This window comes from Heterodontus francisci, chromosome 31 (assembly GCF_036365525.1).
Source record: "Heterodontus francisci isolate sHetFra1 chromosome 31, sHetFra1.hap1, whole genome shotgun sequence".
NCBI classification, from domain to species: domain Eukaryota; kingdom Metazoa; phylum Chordata; class Chondrichthyes; order Heterodontiformes; family Heterodontidae; genus Heterodontus; species Heterodontus francisci.
In genome coordinates this window covers 37,770,092-37,787,637 of record NC_090401.1, presented here as the reverse complement: position 1 = coordinate 37,787,637, position 17,546 = coordinate 37,770,092, and the positions used below count along the sequence as shown (strand labels likewise).

At 42.1% G+C, this 17,546-nt stretch overlaps 1 protein-coding gene across 1 annotated transcript in view; it reads right to left on the bottom strand.

The window, feature by feature from the left end:
* LOC137346971 (grainyhead-like protein 3 homolog) overlaps positions 1-17,546 on the bottom strand; it is a 66,034-nt gene that overhangs the window by 38,817 nt on the left and 9,671 nt on the right. Inside the window, exons 4-7 of the mRNA XM_068010937.1 lie at positions 15,785-15,849; positions 13,481-13,637; positions 5,359-5,470; positions 1,306-1,400 (exon numbers count right to left, since the gene is read on the bottom strand). Of these exons, the coding sequence (XP_067867038.1) occupies positions 1,306-1,400; positions 5,359-5,470; positions 13,481-13,637; positions 15,785-15,849 (429 nt within the window). The remainder of the gene's footprint in view (positions 1-1,305; positions 1,401-5,358; positions 5,471-13,480; positions 13,638-15,784; positions 15,850-17,546) is intronic.

The following is a 17,546-nucleotide window of genomic DNA, read 5'->3' as shown; positions in this document are numbered from 1 at the left end:
AGCACATTACATAAAGTATTCATAACCATTTAAAATATCTGTAAAAAATCAAATTTATAGTTGTTGAATTTTCACATGTCACTCATGTAACATACTGTAAACAACCCCTTTAATATCACAACTTCAAGATCATGTTTCAACATAGGCAAGACAAATTTTAAATTGTCCAGGAAAAATCATACTGATACATACAGAGCAATTCTCCACACACTCTGCCTGTGACATCCTGCAGGCAGAGGTGCAGTTAATAACTCCTTTCAACTGTTAACAGCTCTAGGAAAAATACTTAAATCAAATCCAGGTTTTTGAGAAAGGCTGAAACCTTAGAATAAAAACATTGATGACAAGACAAAAAAGATCATTTTGAAAGTAAGTTTCATCACTTAAGCATGAAATATTTTTATTATGTTAAAAATCTTATTTTAAGGCTTGAATAGTTAAATTTGAGAGGAATACCAATGGTGGACAAAACATTTTTGAAAAGCTATTTTGAACAATTTGATTGATTCCGATTCTGGTTCTGAATTGTTGTAGCCCAAAGGATCTTTTGATTTGATTTGTTTCGGTTTCTGCTTTCTTTTCCTCTGGAAGACTTGGTTCACCTCATATAATTGAAGTGCTGATTTGTTTTTTTTATGAATGCAAAACTTGAATCAAACAGGAGTAGATCGGAGCGGCACAGTGGTTAGCACTGCAGCCTCACAGCTCCAGGGACCCGGGTTCCATTCTGGGTACTGCCTGTGTGGAGTTTGCAAGTTCTCCCTGTGTCTGCGTGGGTTTTCTCCGGGTGCTCCGGTTTCCTCCCACAAGCCAAAAGACTTGCAGGTTGGTAGGTAAATTGGCCATTATAAATTGTCACTAGTATAGGTAGGTGGTAGGGAAATATAGGGACAGGTGGGGATGTTTGGTAGGAATATGGGATTAGTGTAGGATTAGTATAAATGGGTGGTTGATGGTCGGCACTGACTCGGTGGGCCGAAGGGCCTGTTTCAGTGCTGTATCTCTAATCTAATCTAAATGGAATTTCTATACTATACTTGAGGTGGAGGACAGCAAATGTGGCACCTGAAGTGTGAAGGACAGGGAGTACATGCATGCATACCATTTTTACAATATTAATAGATTGGATAGATATATAGATAGACTGACAGATATAGATGGTCACATTGCAGAAAGCAATGGTATGTGGTGTAATAGTTTTATCATTTCTGTATGATTAAATCATTATTATCCCAGCTAATTTGTGAATATCGGTGGAGGTGACTATGGCTCCCTGATGATATTCCATACATCTCCCTGTTTTACCTTTGCTTCCTTCCTGGTATCCCAGATGAAGGACAGAGCATTAAATGCCACTTCTTCCACACAGCTGATGGTGTTGTTGCTTTCCTTGTAATCTGCTGTAAAAGCAAATGGATAGAAATAAGCATGACATATTGTGTAAATAACTGTGAACAAAACAAGCCTTTGAGACAAATGTCAAGATTCTCCTCCCAATGATGTTGTTCCAGTGGGATGGTACTTCCCATATTACTGTGACACCACCACAACCGTGCTCCAGTATTCTGACTGGCGACAGGTTTCTAGTGGGATTCCACTACCAAGAAGGAGCTTGCCATTGCCTGGCTGCTAAATCCCAGCCCTGCTGTAGTAGGACTGCCACTGTGGCACCAGAAGATACCGCGGGCAGGTAAAGGGGTAGAACTGCCCTGAAGACCAGAACATCGGCAGACCAGTAGGCCCCAGAAACTACTACCACCTGCCCTGTGGCAACCATGGTAAAGTGACAGTCGCATGCACGGACAGAAGGTTAATCCATTTGGGTCCTAGGACTTTGATCCCATTGTTATTTACATGTGGCAGACAGGGGAGGAGCATCCCTGTGGAGGAGGGGAGGGAAATGCATATCAGGCGGTGAGACCTCACCACCCAAAGTTTCCATCATTCTCTGCTTCTATTCCACTTGATTGTGTAGGTGAATTCAGTCCAACTGTCCATAATGATATAGTTTAAAATGTGGTTTCGACTTCAATAATATAAAAATCATGGCTGGAATTTTACGCCCCCGCCCCCGCCAAACGAGCAGACTGGTGGTGGCGGGTGTAAGACAGAGTGGGAGGAGGGGGGGGGGGGTGTTGTTCCCGACCCCCTCCCACCCCCGCTGAAATTTTACGTGGGATGGCAGTGTTGAGTTAGGGCTCGCCCGCCCCAGGCCAATCAAGGGAAATCATGTTTGATGAACCTGTTGGAGTTTTTTGAGGATGTTATAACAGAATTGATAAAGGGGAGTAGGTGGACGTGGTATACTTGGATTTTCAGAAGGCTTTTGATAAAGTCCCCCACAGGAGGTTGGTTAGCAAATTTAAAGCCCATGAGATAGAAGTTTATATACATGCATGGATTAAGGATTGGTTAACAGGTAGAAAGCAGAGAGTAGGAATAAACGGGTCATTCTCGCATTGGCAGGCTGTGATTGGTGGGGTACCACAGGGATCAGTGCTTGGGCCTCAACTGTTCACAATATATATCAATGATTTGGATGTGGGGACCAAATGTAGTATTTCCAAGTTTGCAGATGACACAAAACTAGAGGGGATTTTGTGTTGTGAGGAAGATGCAAAGTGGTTTCCAGGGGATTTGGACAGACTTAGTGAGTGGGCAAGATGGAATATAATGTGGAAAAATGTGAGGTGATCCACTTCGGTAGGAGGAATAGATGTGCAGAGTATGTCTTAAATGGTAAGGGATTAGAAAGTGTAGATATACAAAGAGACCTAGGTATCTTTGTCAATAAGTCACTGAAAGCTGACATGTAGGTGCAGCAAGCAATTAGGAAGGCTAATGGTATGTTAGCCTTTATCGCAAGAGGATTTCAGTATAGAAGTAGTGAAGTCTTGCTTCAATTGAATAAAACCTTAGTTAGACTGCACTTGGAGTACTGTGTGCAGTTTTGGTCCCCTTACCTTATGAAGGGTATTATTGCCAAAGAGGGAGCGTAACGAAGGTTCACCAGACTTGTTCCCGGGATGGCAGGACTGTCGTATGAAGAGAGATTGGGGAAACTGGGTCTGTATTCTCTAGAGTTTTGAAGAATGAGGGGTGATCTCATTGAAACCTACAAAATACTTAAAGGGATAGACAGGGTAGATGCAGGTAAGATGTTTCCCCTGGTTGGGGAGTCCAGAACCAGGGGACACAAGTTCAAAATAAGTGGGAAGCTACTTGGGATGGAGATGAGGAGAAATTTCTTTATTCAGAGGGTTGTGAATCTTTGGAATTCTCTACCCCAGAGGGCTGTGGAAACTCAGTCACTGAATATATTTAAAGCAGAGATTGACAGATTTCTAAATACAAATGACAGAAGGGGATATGAGGACAGTGTGGGAAAAAGGCATTGAAGTGGATGATCAGCCATGATCATATTGAATAGCGGGGCAGGCTCAATGGGCTGAATGGCCTACTCCTGCTCCAATGTTCCTATGTTCCTTGTGGCCAATTACCTGCCACTTAAGGGCCTTCAACCGCCGCCACGGGTATTTTATCCTCGGTGGCCAGACGGCAAAGGCCCCAGAAACTCTGCCTGGTAAAACCAGGTGGCCTTCTTGGGGGCTGGGGTGTAGCCCTCCTCATTGGGGGGCCACCCCCAAAACCCCAACTGCCCCGAATGCACAACACACCCCCCGCCCCCCAAAATGACCCCCTTGCTTCGCCAGGACCTGGCCAATTGTCCTCGGCGAGGCCCTAAAAACTTACCTGAGTTCCGGTGCCGTCTTTCCTCTTGTCTCCAATGACAGGGTGTAGTCCCAGCAGTGGCCATCACTCCCAGTGGTGCCGCTGGGACTAAGAGCTGCCAGTCTGCTGATTGGCCGGCAGCTCCATTAGGTGGGACTTCCTGCCTCAAGGAGGTGGAATTCCTGCCCGACCAATTAAGGGACTGGGGAGCCAAAAATCCTGGCCTGGCTACCCAGGCCCGGTGGAGGCGAGCTCGCCACCGACTTTTCAGCCAGTGGATGAGGCCTCCTGCCCAATGTAAAATCTCAGCCCATATGTATGCTCGGTGCTTCTAAACCTAGGCAGTGAGACTAAATTCGAATAACTCTAACAAAGAGCTGCCACGGATATGATGGACTGAATGAACTTCCTCTGCGCTGTAACCTTCAATAGTTCTATATAAAATCCTTCCTTTAGTTGTAAAATGCTGGACCTCTTGCACATTCAATGAAGCTGTCCTCTGGTATCTATACTGATCAAGCCAGAAACACCTTGATCTTTAGATAATCGCACAGGTGATTGAGATCTGTGAGAGATTTCTTTGTCTGAGGTATTTTTGTGGGGATTTTGGCAGATATCCTGTTTAATCATTAACCCCTTGGCTGTTGATTCCCACAAGTAAAAACATCTAGGTCCTTCAGTGGAAAAAGGCTTTTTTCCTCCCATAGTCAGTGGTTGGCAGATTCATCTCTTAAAGGTCAGCAGAACAAGTGAACCACATTACACAGCACAGCCTTTAATCTGCAATTTCACCATTGCATCCTATTACATTGTATTTATAGCACAGACATGCACCATTCAGCCCAACCTGTCATGTCGGTAATAATGCTCCACGTGCCCTTCATCCCACCCTTCTTGATCTAAGACCATCAACATCTCCTTCTATTCCATTTGATATCTTTGCCAAGGCCAAAATAAAATGCCCCCATATGCAGCCACGTACCTTTAAGTGGGCAAATTCTGACAAATATGCCTGCTAAATTGATTTTTTGCAGCCCAATAAAGCTTGCTGTTCATGTGAGGCTAAAGCTGTACTAGGAACTTCTGCGGGTTATTTGAATCAATTGATTTGTAAGATTGAGTACAGTCACCATGGAACACTTTTATCGAACTGCACTAGCATCCTAGCATCTATCACACTCCAGGCACATATTGTGCTGAGTCTGCATTCAGTTCATTGTGTGATACATTCTTCAAGTACATAATCACCAGTTAAAACTTATATTTTCCTTTAAATCCAGAAATCACAACTGTTTTATATTACTAAGTGTTTTAAGTAATTTTCCCTTGCATTTCACTTCACCAATTGACCAATTCAAGAACTAACATAATGGAAACCTTTCTGCAAAGGCTTTTAATGGATCAAAAGTGAAATGAATACCAAACACTTCAATGAATATGAATGACAGCTGATATTATATGCCATTGAGATTGATATTGCTACTCAGTACAACATGAACATTTTCAGCAATTTCTGCTAGATTTTGAGGATCAGAAAAAAGTGAAAAGGAATAGGAAAGAAAAGTAATTAAAAATAAAATCTGATGCCCAAGTAAGGTTAGGCTTTGATAGTACCAATTTACTAACCAAAATCAATCACCCGTTGCTTGACTGTATGCTGTCGGGAATGCCAGTGTTTCCAATACTTCACTTGTTCATCCGGAGTCTTTGTATTGTCAAAAACAGCCGTGATCATACTCTATGTAGAAGAAGACAGTTATTGATCAAAGTGTAATCATTTATTTGTTTAGGCTCAATTTTGAAGTCTCCGCTTCTGTTTACTTTGTGTACCTTTTAACCATGTAACTTATCTTACATGATTACACTTCCCTGCGGCACACCCTCAAAAACCAAGTATAGGACATGTTAATAAAAGCAAAATATTGCGGATGCTGGAAATCTGAAATAAAAACAGAGTGCTGGAAAATACTCAGCAGGTCGGGCAGCATCTATTGATGAAAGATCACAGAATTGAAGCGTTAACTCTGTTTCTCTCTCCACAGATGCTGCCAGACCTGCTGAGTATTTCCAGCACTTTCTGTTTTTATTATAGGACAGGTGAAGAAGTTATCATTTTTACTGTTCATACTGACTGGAATACAGAAATTATGAAATAATTCAAAATGAAAATGCCCACCTGGGATGAACATTTTCAGGGATAATATAGGAACATAAAAATATAGGAGCGGGAGTAGGCCATTCAGCCCATTGAGACTGCTCCACCATTCAATACAATCATGGCTGATCATCCACTTCAATGCCTTTTTCCCACACTATTCCCATATCCCTTTATGCCATTGGTATTTAGAAATCTGTCAATCTCTGCTTTAAACATACTCAATGACTGAGCTTCCACAACCCTGTGCGGTAGAGAATTCCAAAGATTCACAACTCTCTGAGTAAAGAAATTTCTCTTCATCTCAGTCCTAAGTGGCTTCTCCCATGTTTTGAAATTGTGTCCCCTGATTCTAGACTCCAAAACTAGGGGAAACATCTTTGCTGCACCTACCCTATCTATCCCTTTAAGTATTTTGCAGGTTTCAATGAGATCACCTCTCATTCTTCGAAACTCTAGAGAATACAGGTCCAGTTTCCCCAATCTCTCTTCATATGGCAGTTCCGCCATCCTGGGAACAAGTCTGGTGAACCTTCCTTGCACTCCCTCGATGGCAATAATATCCTTCCTAAGGTAAGGGGACCAAAATTGCACACAGTTATCCAGGTGCGGTCTAACTAAGGTTCTATACAATTGAAGCAAGACTTCACTACTCCTGTACTCAAATCCTCTTGCGATAAAGGCTAGCATGTCATTAGCCTTCCTAATTGCTTGCTGCACCTGCATGTCAGCTTTCAGTGACTTATTGACGAGGACACTCAGGTCCCTTTGTACATCTACACTTTCTAATCTCTTTTCATTTAAGAAATACTCTGCACATCTATTCCTCCTCCAAAGTGGATAACCTCACATTTTTCCACATTATATTCCATCTGCCATGTTCTTGCCCACTCACTAAGTCTGTCCAAATCCCCTGGAAGCTGCTTTGCATCTTCCTCACAACACACATTCCCACTCAGTTTTGTGTCATCCGCGAACTTGGAAATATTACATTTGGTCCCCACATCCAAATCATTGATATATATTGTGAACAGCTGGTGCCCACATACTGATCCGTGCCGTACCCCACTAATTACAGCCTGCCAACACGAAAATGACCCATTTATTCCTACTCTCTGTTTTTTGCCTGTTAGCCAATCCTTAATCCATGCAATATTGCCTCCTATCCCATGTAGATCAATTTTGCTTACCAACCTCCTGTAGGGGACTTTATAAAAATCCTAGTATACTTTGTCCACCAACTTGCCTTTATCAATTCTGTTAGTAACATCCTCAAAAAACTCCAACAGGTTCATCAAACATGATTTCCCTTTCATAAATCTGTTGACTATGCCGAATTAGATCATTATTATCCAAGTGCCCATTTATCACATCCTTTAGAATAGATTCCAGCATTTTCCCTACTACTGATGTAAGGCTAACAGTTCTGTAGTTTCCTGTTTTCTCTCTCCCTTCCTTCTTAAATCGTGGGGTGACATTTGCTACCTTCCAATCTGCAGGAATCATTCCAGAATCTACAGAATTTTGGAAGATGATTACCAATGCATCCACTATCTCCATAGATACTTGCAACACTCTGGGTTGTAGAATATCAGGTCCCGGGGACTTAGAAATCTTTAGCCCCATTAATTTACCCAATACAACCTTCTTGCTAATACTAATTTCCTTCAATTCCTCATTCTCCCTAGTCCCTAGGATCTCTAATTCTGGGAGTTTTCTTGCATTTTCCTCAGTGAATACAGACACAAAGTAATTATTTAGCTTCTCTGCCATTGCTCTACTCCCCATTATAAATTCTCCTGACTCTGCCTGTAATGGGCCCACATTTGTCTTAGCCAAACATTTCCTTTTTACATACCTATTGAAGCTTTCACAGTCTGTTTTTATGTTTTTTGCCAGCTCACATTCATAGACTATTCTCCCTTTCTTTATCAGTTTTTTGGTCCTCCTTTGCTCTATTCTAAAATCCTCCCAATCCTCAGGTTTACTACTATTTCTGACCACTTTATAGGCCTTTTCTTTTAATCTTATACAATCCTTAACTTCCTTTGTGAGCCACGTTTGACTGACTTTACTTTTTGTGTTTTTGTACCGTGTAGGAATATATAGTTTCTGTAATCTATATAATAATTCCTTAAAGATTATCCATTGCCTATATATTGTCATGCCTTTTAATGTATTTTCCCAATCCACCTCAGCCAATTTGCCCCTCATACCTTCATAATTTCCGTTGTTCAAATTTAACACCCTGGCTTCAAATTGAACTACCTCACTTTCAAACATAATGTAAAATTCTATCATATTATGGTCACTCATCCCTAAGATTCTTTTACAACAAGGTTATTAATTAGCCCTTTCTCGTTACATAATACTGGATCTAAAATAGCCTGTTCTCTAGTCGGTTCCTCAACATATTGCTCTCGAAAACCATCCCTAACACACTCCAGAAACTCTGAATATGAAAATATGATTTTGCTCATTATTTATAAATAGACTGCAAACTGCTAAATGATCTTATTATCTCACACTAATTGTATTTACTTGGAGTGACGCAGTGGTTAGCACCGCAGCCTCACAGTTCCAGTGACCCGAGTTTGATTCTGGGTACTGCCTGTGTGGAGTTTGCAAGTTCTCCCTGTGACTGTGTGGGTTTTCGCCAGGTGCTCCGGTTTCCTCCCACAGCCAGAGACTTGCAGGTTGATAGGTAAATTGGCCATTATAAATTGCACCTAGTATAGGTAGGGGAATTGAGGGAAGGTGGGGATGTGAGAGGGTAATGGGATTAATGTAGGATTAGTATAAATGGGTGGTTGATAGTTGGTACAGACTCAGTGGGCCAAAGGGCCTGTTTCAGTGCTGTATCTCTAAATAAAAATAAAATAAAAGGAGACAATTTGGGCCTTAACATGAATATATTTCAGCTGGACAGCTACACAACACTTTTTAATTCAGGAAAAATTACGTGTCTTATAGTGCACAGGAAGTGGCTGCTTCTTCTTGACCAGGCTGCCCTGGGTGCTCAAGTAGGTTGTGCTGCTAGCATGCACAAGCCTCATTAAGGGTTTGAAACCACAGCAAACAGGGCAGGGGTTCCCTCCCCCACATTATTTGTGGTTTGTTGTTGAAATGCAATGTTATCGCTGAAGGCACATTTTAAGTGGGAAAATTTAGTAACTCATTTTCTGTGTACAACTGCATTGAAAGGTGCCACTTTTTGACCTTTTATTTGCTTTGTGTTCCATTTTGTTTGAAGCATTTTGAAGCAAGTAAGCATACTTCATTTTTGTATTGCTTTAACTTATTTATTTTTAACCTACCACTGAAGGGAGTTTGACTCTCAACACAAACAACTTCTACTGGTGGGTTGGGCCTTCCTTTGGGAAATCCTTGCGCTCAGGGAGCCTTAGGGTGAGGAGGAGTTGCGGAGGAGTTGGGAGGTCTGATAGATCTGAGGCGCGTTGCACTGACAAGTTATAACTCAAGTATGCAAGTCGGGAAATATTGCAACAGCTGCTTGAACATATCAAGTGAGGTCTTTCCACAGATTGGGATTATGTCCTCGATGTCGAAGAAGGACATGCACAATGACGGCCAACTTGCTTTACATTGATTTGAGGTCTTGTGCTAGCAAGATGTGACTGTGACAGTGGTTTCAGTTGTAGTCAACAACTTGAAGGTATATCTTACTGAGAATGGGAATGCAGTCAAAGAGCCATGGGTTGTGAGGGCTTGGCATCAATGAGCAGAAAATGTAGAGCAGAGTGAATAGCCCAAGACTGCATGCCACAACATTTGAGGCAGAATGCCATGTGCTGACAGGGTAGAGCACTGCTCTTCTCTGAAGAGTGTGCTCTGCAATGTAATACCTTTCTCACACCCACCTCAGGAGGCTCTATGTTCATTTTGTTAGCTATCAAACAGTGGGTCAGTTGCTGTACAGTTCAGTTACTTGCTCATATAATCTGTCTCATGCCCCCCTCTTGTGTTTCGTTTCACTTTGTTTCTCCTGCTCCCCCCCACCCACCCCCACACTCCATCCCAACCCCCTACCTCATCCCACCCTTGGCAATGGATAACAAACAATTAAAATGAACTTCGAAGCTTTATCAAAGCCAAAGCACATATATAGCCCCTGATCTTTAATTGTGCGCATCATTTTAAATTGAAGCTACTGGACAGATTTTCCACAATCCTTATTATACAGGCTTCCTGCAGCTATAAATAATTATTGAAATAAGCTGACCAGGGAAAATTGTTAGCAGTCAGTTCACTGTACTGCAGCCTAGCTTTGCACCAAGTTAGGCAGAAAGGCCTAGGAGCTAAAATTCATCATTGGTTCTGCTGGTCCCTCTGTGGTGGGAGACCAGCAATATCCTCTGAAAAACCACAGAGACCTGATTGTGCCAGATCAGCACCTTTTATGGGAATTTCTGATTTGCCTTTTGACCCTCTATTTGCGCACTAGAAGGGGACTGGTGTTGAGTTGGGGGGGTTGGGGAGGAGCCAGGACTCGCTAGCCCAGGATTTCCCGCTCTTTGGCACAGTTGGCATCTGATGTATCTGTGAAGGTGGATAAGCCAAGTGATTTGAAGCATACTGGCCTCTAGATATATTAAACTGTGCCCCAAAAATGCAGTTCAGTTCAGGCAAGCAACCTGAACAACCCAAAGATGTAGCAAGTTTTAAAAAAATGAATCAGATTGACCGCCTCGCACACAGACGACAAAGGGGAACATGATCATTGGGTGCTGGAGATTCCGAGCGCAAGGGGTAGGCGGGTGCCAGCAATGTGCCCATGCTGATGCTTGTGCCAACTTACCCCATGTTAATGAGGTGTGCTCTTGCTCACCCCACAAACTCTGGTGATGTCAGCACTGAAGGGCCCTGGTGGGTGCAATCCTGCTGTAACCATTTTGAGTGTGACCCTTGTTTTTTGCCTTCCAAAGTTTAGCTTGAAATGGAGAATTAAAACAGATTGTTTTTTGGAAATTTGCATTTGAGTTCATCAAATGACAAAATAATTTTCCAAAAATAAAATATGGAACAGATCACATGATAATAAAGAAATTGTAACTGCTGGAAATCTAAAATGAGAACATCAGCTGTTGGATGAAGGGTTTCCACTGGAAATGTTAACATGTCTTTACTCCATGCTGGCATTGTCCAGCTATGTATTTCCAGCATTTTATATTTTAAATTCTTCATCAAATAGAAGTGATTTTGCTGGCGTTTCCATCCAAACAGTGATGGATAACTGACGTGAAAACTTATTTATGAGGCAAATGCCAACAGCCTCCTGAGACAATATATGGCACATATTGAAAATTGTCAATTGTTCATCCATGTTATAAAACCAAACTAAAATATTAGTTATTTTGGGACTCCTTCATTGCCAGTTTTTGGTTCACAAGTGCATACTTGCTCACATTTGTTTGCATGCATATCAGGAAGGGTGCGGTGATGTTAGGAAAAAAACAAACAAGTACAAAAGAATCTGAAGGTGCTATTAGGCAGAGCTTAAAGAAAACACAGGTTTTGTCCCTGCAGCTCCACAAGCACCACCTCAACCTGAATACCACATCACAGCAGTGTTTATGTTCATGAGATGTGGACTTCATGTCCATCCGCACCTGGAAAGTGCCAGCCAAAACTTCAGCCAGGTTTTGCTCTATTCAAATGCTGATAGGTCTGTTCTGTATCCCAAATAGTTTGAATTTTTATTCCACTAAGATGCAATTCATTAAGAACCATGCACATATTGTATCAAAGACCATGACTAGATCTGAAGGTAAGTTAATATCCCTGTTGAGCCATTGACTCTATATAAATGTATGCTTATGGCCCAGAATTTCCTGGAAACTTGCACTATTGTACACATCTACATCATAATGATTTATGTTATTACTTATGTCACGCCATAATTTCCTGGAACTTTGAGCCACTCTGCCTTTACCCTCGCCAAAAGTAGTGAGAAGTTAATTTATCATAGCTCTGCAACCACCCCCCCTCCCCCCCACTGAAATCAATGGCGGTCCTTAATTTCCTGGGTTAACTCCAGTTTTCAAGCCGCTGCCCCTTAGACTGAAAAATAATGGTGTTAGTGTCTTGGTGACAGCATGATTAATGACTGAGAAAAGGGTTCATGTGAAACTGCTCATACCTTTTGTAACTATGAAAAGCCAATTTCATGTGACGTTTTTGCAATTCTTCAATTCAGAAGGAGCGTGAACTCAGACTTTCCACGTTAGAAGGGAACGGATTAATCATCCATGAACGCTTACTGTTGGCTTTGGATAGTTATTGTGCTGTTGCATTCTTGGGGTAAACTGGCTTCTGATAATATTTGGTATATAGCAACTGGCTGTACATCGCACATATTAAACTACAACATATCATTTGTATTATAAAATGTGGATTTAAATGTTTAAGCTTCACAGTTTCAACTTGCTTCACTGAATTTAATCCACACACAATGGGCTGGATTTTGTGCAGGAGATGAGGCTCACGGTGCCGGGCCAAAAAGGCTGGGGGATCCCCGCCTCAGGAATTTTTCATTCACGCAGCAGTATTCAAGACAACGGTGCACTTGATAAATCGTTTCGGAAGAGTTTAAGCAATGAGAACTAAATAAAAGCTTTTGTTTTCTTGACTCTATATGAGGATGTTTCTGACATTCAATAAACTGTCCAATGATAACAGATAAAAGGTGGAAGATGATATATTGTCCGACTTCACGATTCTGGAGGTTGCTTAAATCAGGAAGAGGTATAAGTGACTTTCTGTCCATTACTGAACGGACTACAGGCTGTGTTCCCATCATACTTTTGCCTTAGAAGGTGTTTCCTTTCACATTTATGTGATTAAATCCAGTGGCCTTCTTTTGTTCACAGGGCAAGCACTGCCCATAAAATATAACTGTTGGCCTATGAGTGCTGACACATCAAATGCAGGTTTTAACTCTGTTACGAATCTTTTCCACTTTACCAATAGAATTAATTAAAATGTTACTCTCTGAACGCTCTTACTAACTTTAGAAAATAGAGGAACTTCAAAAAGAATTCTGTAAATAAGCATAAATCTCACTTTTTAAAGGGCATCACCTTAATAAGTTTGGGGAGGAAAAAAGTCAGGATGCCCGTGTGTCATTTCTGTTGTACAGGAGTTGTGTGAAAGTGCACAATACTGTGAATGGTGTTGATCTGCAACATAACATTGTACATTTGCCAGCAAATAGAAAAGGTTTGGTAAACCTTTTTTTCTCATGAAAACCATACCTCCAATATGGATATACATCTAATCCATACATTCCTGCTACTCAGGAAGTGGCTGGGTATGTTTCTCATTGATTCATGTGCTCCCAGCATTAATGGATAGTAACCGCTGGGGAGAACACTGATATGCAATTACATCGCATGTTAACGATGATCAGGTGAATTTATAAACAATTCAAAACATTTCTATAAGATAAGATGTTTGGGATGTTTTTCTGTAGTTTATACTACCTCAAAAGTAGGTGTGGAAGAAAACGTATCAGCTGAACCGCAAATTTAGCAACAGTGCCAAAAAAAAATCAGGAAATCCAAAATGTCTTACTCGAACTTTGGTTGAGGATATTTGCAGACACTTGTCACCTTCCACAGCTCTCAGTGTGATGGGATAAAACTGTCCCTTGTTGAGGTAACCCATCGATTCCTCTCCTGGTTTCTGGTTGACAGATTTAGGTCCTTCCAGCATACACTCTAGGTCGAGCCTTAAAAATGAAGACAAGCAAATTTTAAAACATTGATTTTGCTGTGTCTGAGAAAATGAGGGGTAATTTTCCAATTTTATCCACCCTTCAGGGAGCCTTGGCTGCTGGCAGCCTATATCAAACATCGGGGCATGCATGTGTGTGGTTTTCTCACTATATAAATAGATGTGCCAGCACAAGTACGATGGGCCGAATGACCTCTTTCTGTGTTGCATGTTTCTATGATGATTTTATGAATTCCATGAATTTCTAATATAAACAACCAGCAGGCAAGGCTTCCCTCTGATAGCTGAAAGTCAGAAATGTATCCCCATAATTTTAATTAAAAAAATTAAATTTAGCTTCACTTTTATAGTTGCGATGTAGGAATTCAGAACAATGCAATGAGAAACTTTTCCTAATTACTGTTACGTGCTTTACTGATTCCATCAAGAAAATTTTGCCAAACTGATTAATCCCAGTTAAGGTCCCAGCCATGCCCAGAATTGTAATATTTTTGCTTGCAAATGATAAATAAATACCAACAAAATTGATTAAGATTCATGGAAAACCATTTAATTAGAACTTCTTAAATAAATATTTTATTCTGTCCAACAATTTAACTGAATTTTTCACACCAATTATATATATCATACTATTCAGGTTATTCTGTGCTATGTGTGTGAAATTGCAAGTTTTGACAGACATTGGAAACAAATGGACCTGCTTCATGCCAAAATAAATGAAAAGCAAATTGCTTTCCAGATCTTGTGTCCAAGTATAGGGTACTCCATGCCACATAGAGGGTTGGACTTTGTGCTGGGGCTCCCGGCGCTGGACTGAAAAGGTGGGGGGAACCCTGCCTCTGCCTTTTAGTGCCCCCACCCAGCCCCCCAGAGCAATTCTCCAGTCTTTTTAAATCAAAGGATGGAATTTTATGCTCTTCCCGTGGCGGGTTTGGAGGCAGGGAGAGCATAAAATCGGTGGGATGGTGGTTGTGGGGGGGACCCGCATCCTTCCTCCGGCAAAATTTAGTCTGGGCGGGAAGGCCATTCATAGGTCTTCCCGTCCCACCGCCAATTGAGACCCTTAGCTGCGTAATTAATCCTTAATTAAGGGCTTCTTCCCACTGCAGCCGCAATTACCCGTGTGGCGGACGGCCCTGTCGCTGTAAGGGAAGCACGACACGAAAAACCATGCAGGCTGCTTCCCGGCTGCTGGCAGTTGTGGGGGGGCAGAGGGCATCTCTCGTTCAAAGGCACTTAGTACCTGAACAAAGGACTCGGCATCGGGAAAAGGGGGAAACTGCTGAGGGCCACCTGCCTGCTCTTGCTGAAGAACCCCCCCCCCCCCCCCCCCGCGACTTCCACCCCGTGAGACCCTTCCCGCTCAGACCTACCTTGAGCCCGTTTCCAGTGCCACTCTTCGGTGTCTGGTTGCACAGCTACAGCAGCAGCACCGGCCTCTGCAGTGGTGCTGCAGCTGTCGGCTGCTGCTGCTGTAGCCTCGGTCCCAGGCGCAGTGCTGGAACCCCAGACCTGAGGTAGGTGAGGCGGGGTTGCCGGAGCTGGGTCGAAAGGCCCTGGCAAAAGGAGGTGAGGTGGTCATGCAGTCCATGGGGAGGGGTGTCCCAGGGGGTAAAGTTGTTCCCTGTGGGGGTCCTCCGTGGACCACAAATTGCCCACGAAGGAGTGATCCCCGCTCTAGCCCACAGGGAGGGTGCCCCGTGCCTCGTGTTGCAAGGCATCCTCCCAACGTGGCGGAGGCACACTCCACTGCTGGTAAGATCCCAGCAGTGGCAGCGAGATACCCTCCACCCCGCCGCCCTGCTGCCACCCGTCGTGATTCTCTGTGCCCCCCGCCTCCGACCCCACCTCAGAAGGGCCCATAACATCTAGCCCAGAATGTATATAAGCTGTTTGAAAATTCCATTATTTTTTAAACGAGCACCAATTGCTTGGCATCACGTAAAAGATTCATCTAATCTATCATAACATTGTGTAACTAAAATCTCAGACAGTTTGAAAGTATGTTTTGTGTCCTTCTCCCACCCCACCCCCCAAATAGCCAAACCTTACCATGTCATGCTTCCATAAAATGTGAAATAGTAGGTGTGTTCTTTTAAAATAATTTACCTAATAATGCAAACTGAGGAGAAATATACCTACCTTGGTTTACTATGTGCAACATTTTCCTCATCACAGGATGGTCTTATCAAATCATTAAGAAAGACCTATATGAAAAAAAAAGAAACGGTTATAAAAATAGTTACATTTATTGTATTATTTCCCCAAATTTTCCATGGCCCAGTTTATATTTTCCTCTTCTGTCCATGTATATTGCTATGGAGGCAAAAAGTGCTGTAACCTGCAAGACTATGGACCAGGTGCTGGAAGGTGGTATTAGATTGGGCAGCTAGCTTTTTCGGCCGGCACAGACACGAAGGGCTGAATGGCCTCCTTCTATGCTGTAATTTTTTTTTGGTTCTATGGCTCCCAACAGGTATCTTTAAGCATGATGGGGAGAAACAGCTTTCCTGTGCCTACTAGTTTCCTCTTATCTTTTTGACAAAGACCAGTAAACTCACCCATTGAGAAAACCTTGAGGCTAAAGTAAGTAAGAATAGTGATTTCTGTTATAGTTCTCTTAATTGAGAATTCATTTTTGTAGTATTGTAACTACTGAGCTGGCTCCACATTTAAATATAAAATATGCTATGAATATTTTAAGGTAGGCACTGAGCTGGTAAAAGCATTGAGTAACTGAACCACCCAGAATACAAAGGTCCCAGATTCAATCTACGGTTTGTGTTGCACTAACTGATCCTAGGGAAACAAATCAAATGTTACCACTGGCCTCAAAACTTGAGGAAGAGGGAATTGGCTAGGGTTCTGTCTCCTGATTAGTATCCAGTGATCTTTGGAAGTGTATGTTGCGAGAGGAAAAGTTTGGCTTTGGTTATTATACCTTCACCTCCCTGGCAAACACAACTGTCTGGGATGTTGCATTAAGAGTGCCCATGGAACAATCCCCATTAATGGGTAGATTCTTTTAGGAACAAAATGGGCACAAACATTAGGAAAAAAATATATTTTAAGGTGTGACAAATTTATGGCCCTTTTGCTTGATGGGCTCTTCAAACTACACCAGAGTTTCTGCTAGGATTTTGAAAAGTTAAATTCAAGGACTTAAAAGTTCAAATCTTACTGCTTGCAACTGAGTTCTTATGCAGTTGCTTAAACTTTACAATGTTCTGTTCTCCTTAAATTAGCCTCTTCCTAGTTCTTCAATCCATACTCTCCTCAGTTGGGAAGCTCCAGTCCACAGATACTGGCTAATACCACTAATGGAAAATCTATAATGTCTCAAAGTATATAACAAGGGTACAGTAATTTCATTCCTGGCTTTTTACTTTCTTTAAAATATTTCTTTTAGGCTGGTAACTTCTTCTGCTCTTTTCTTCAGTTCTGTATCACACCTTTTAGGGGCACAGGATGACAAGCGGATAGAGCCTGAGTCCAAATGCAGTTCAGACTGTTGCGATGATTAGCTCTAAAATTGTTTTGCTTGAGAAGAGCGTGAGGGGTCTGAATCTAGCATCCAGGGCCCATGATATATGTTGTCCCTTATTAAACTCTTGTCAGCACTAAATGGCAATCTCATTCAAGGTCGCCTGAGGGTGGTTGGCATGGGGAATGGAAAAATGACACCTTTGTGCAACAGTGCGTGTTCTTCTGATGTAGGAGTTGAGATTATAGGGAGCTTGACTTTGCATCAAAACACACTGACCCCGATTTAATCACACAGTGGGATCAGTCTGTGTTAGGAGCCTGGGTGAGCAACAGGTTTACATGTCGGTGCCTGGAGAGATTTTAACTCTATTAAGATTTACATTTTCTTTTAATGAAAACATCTAAAGACAATTAAGTT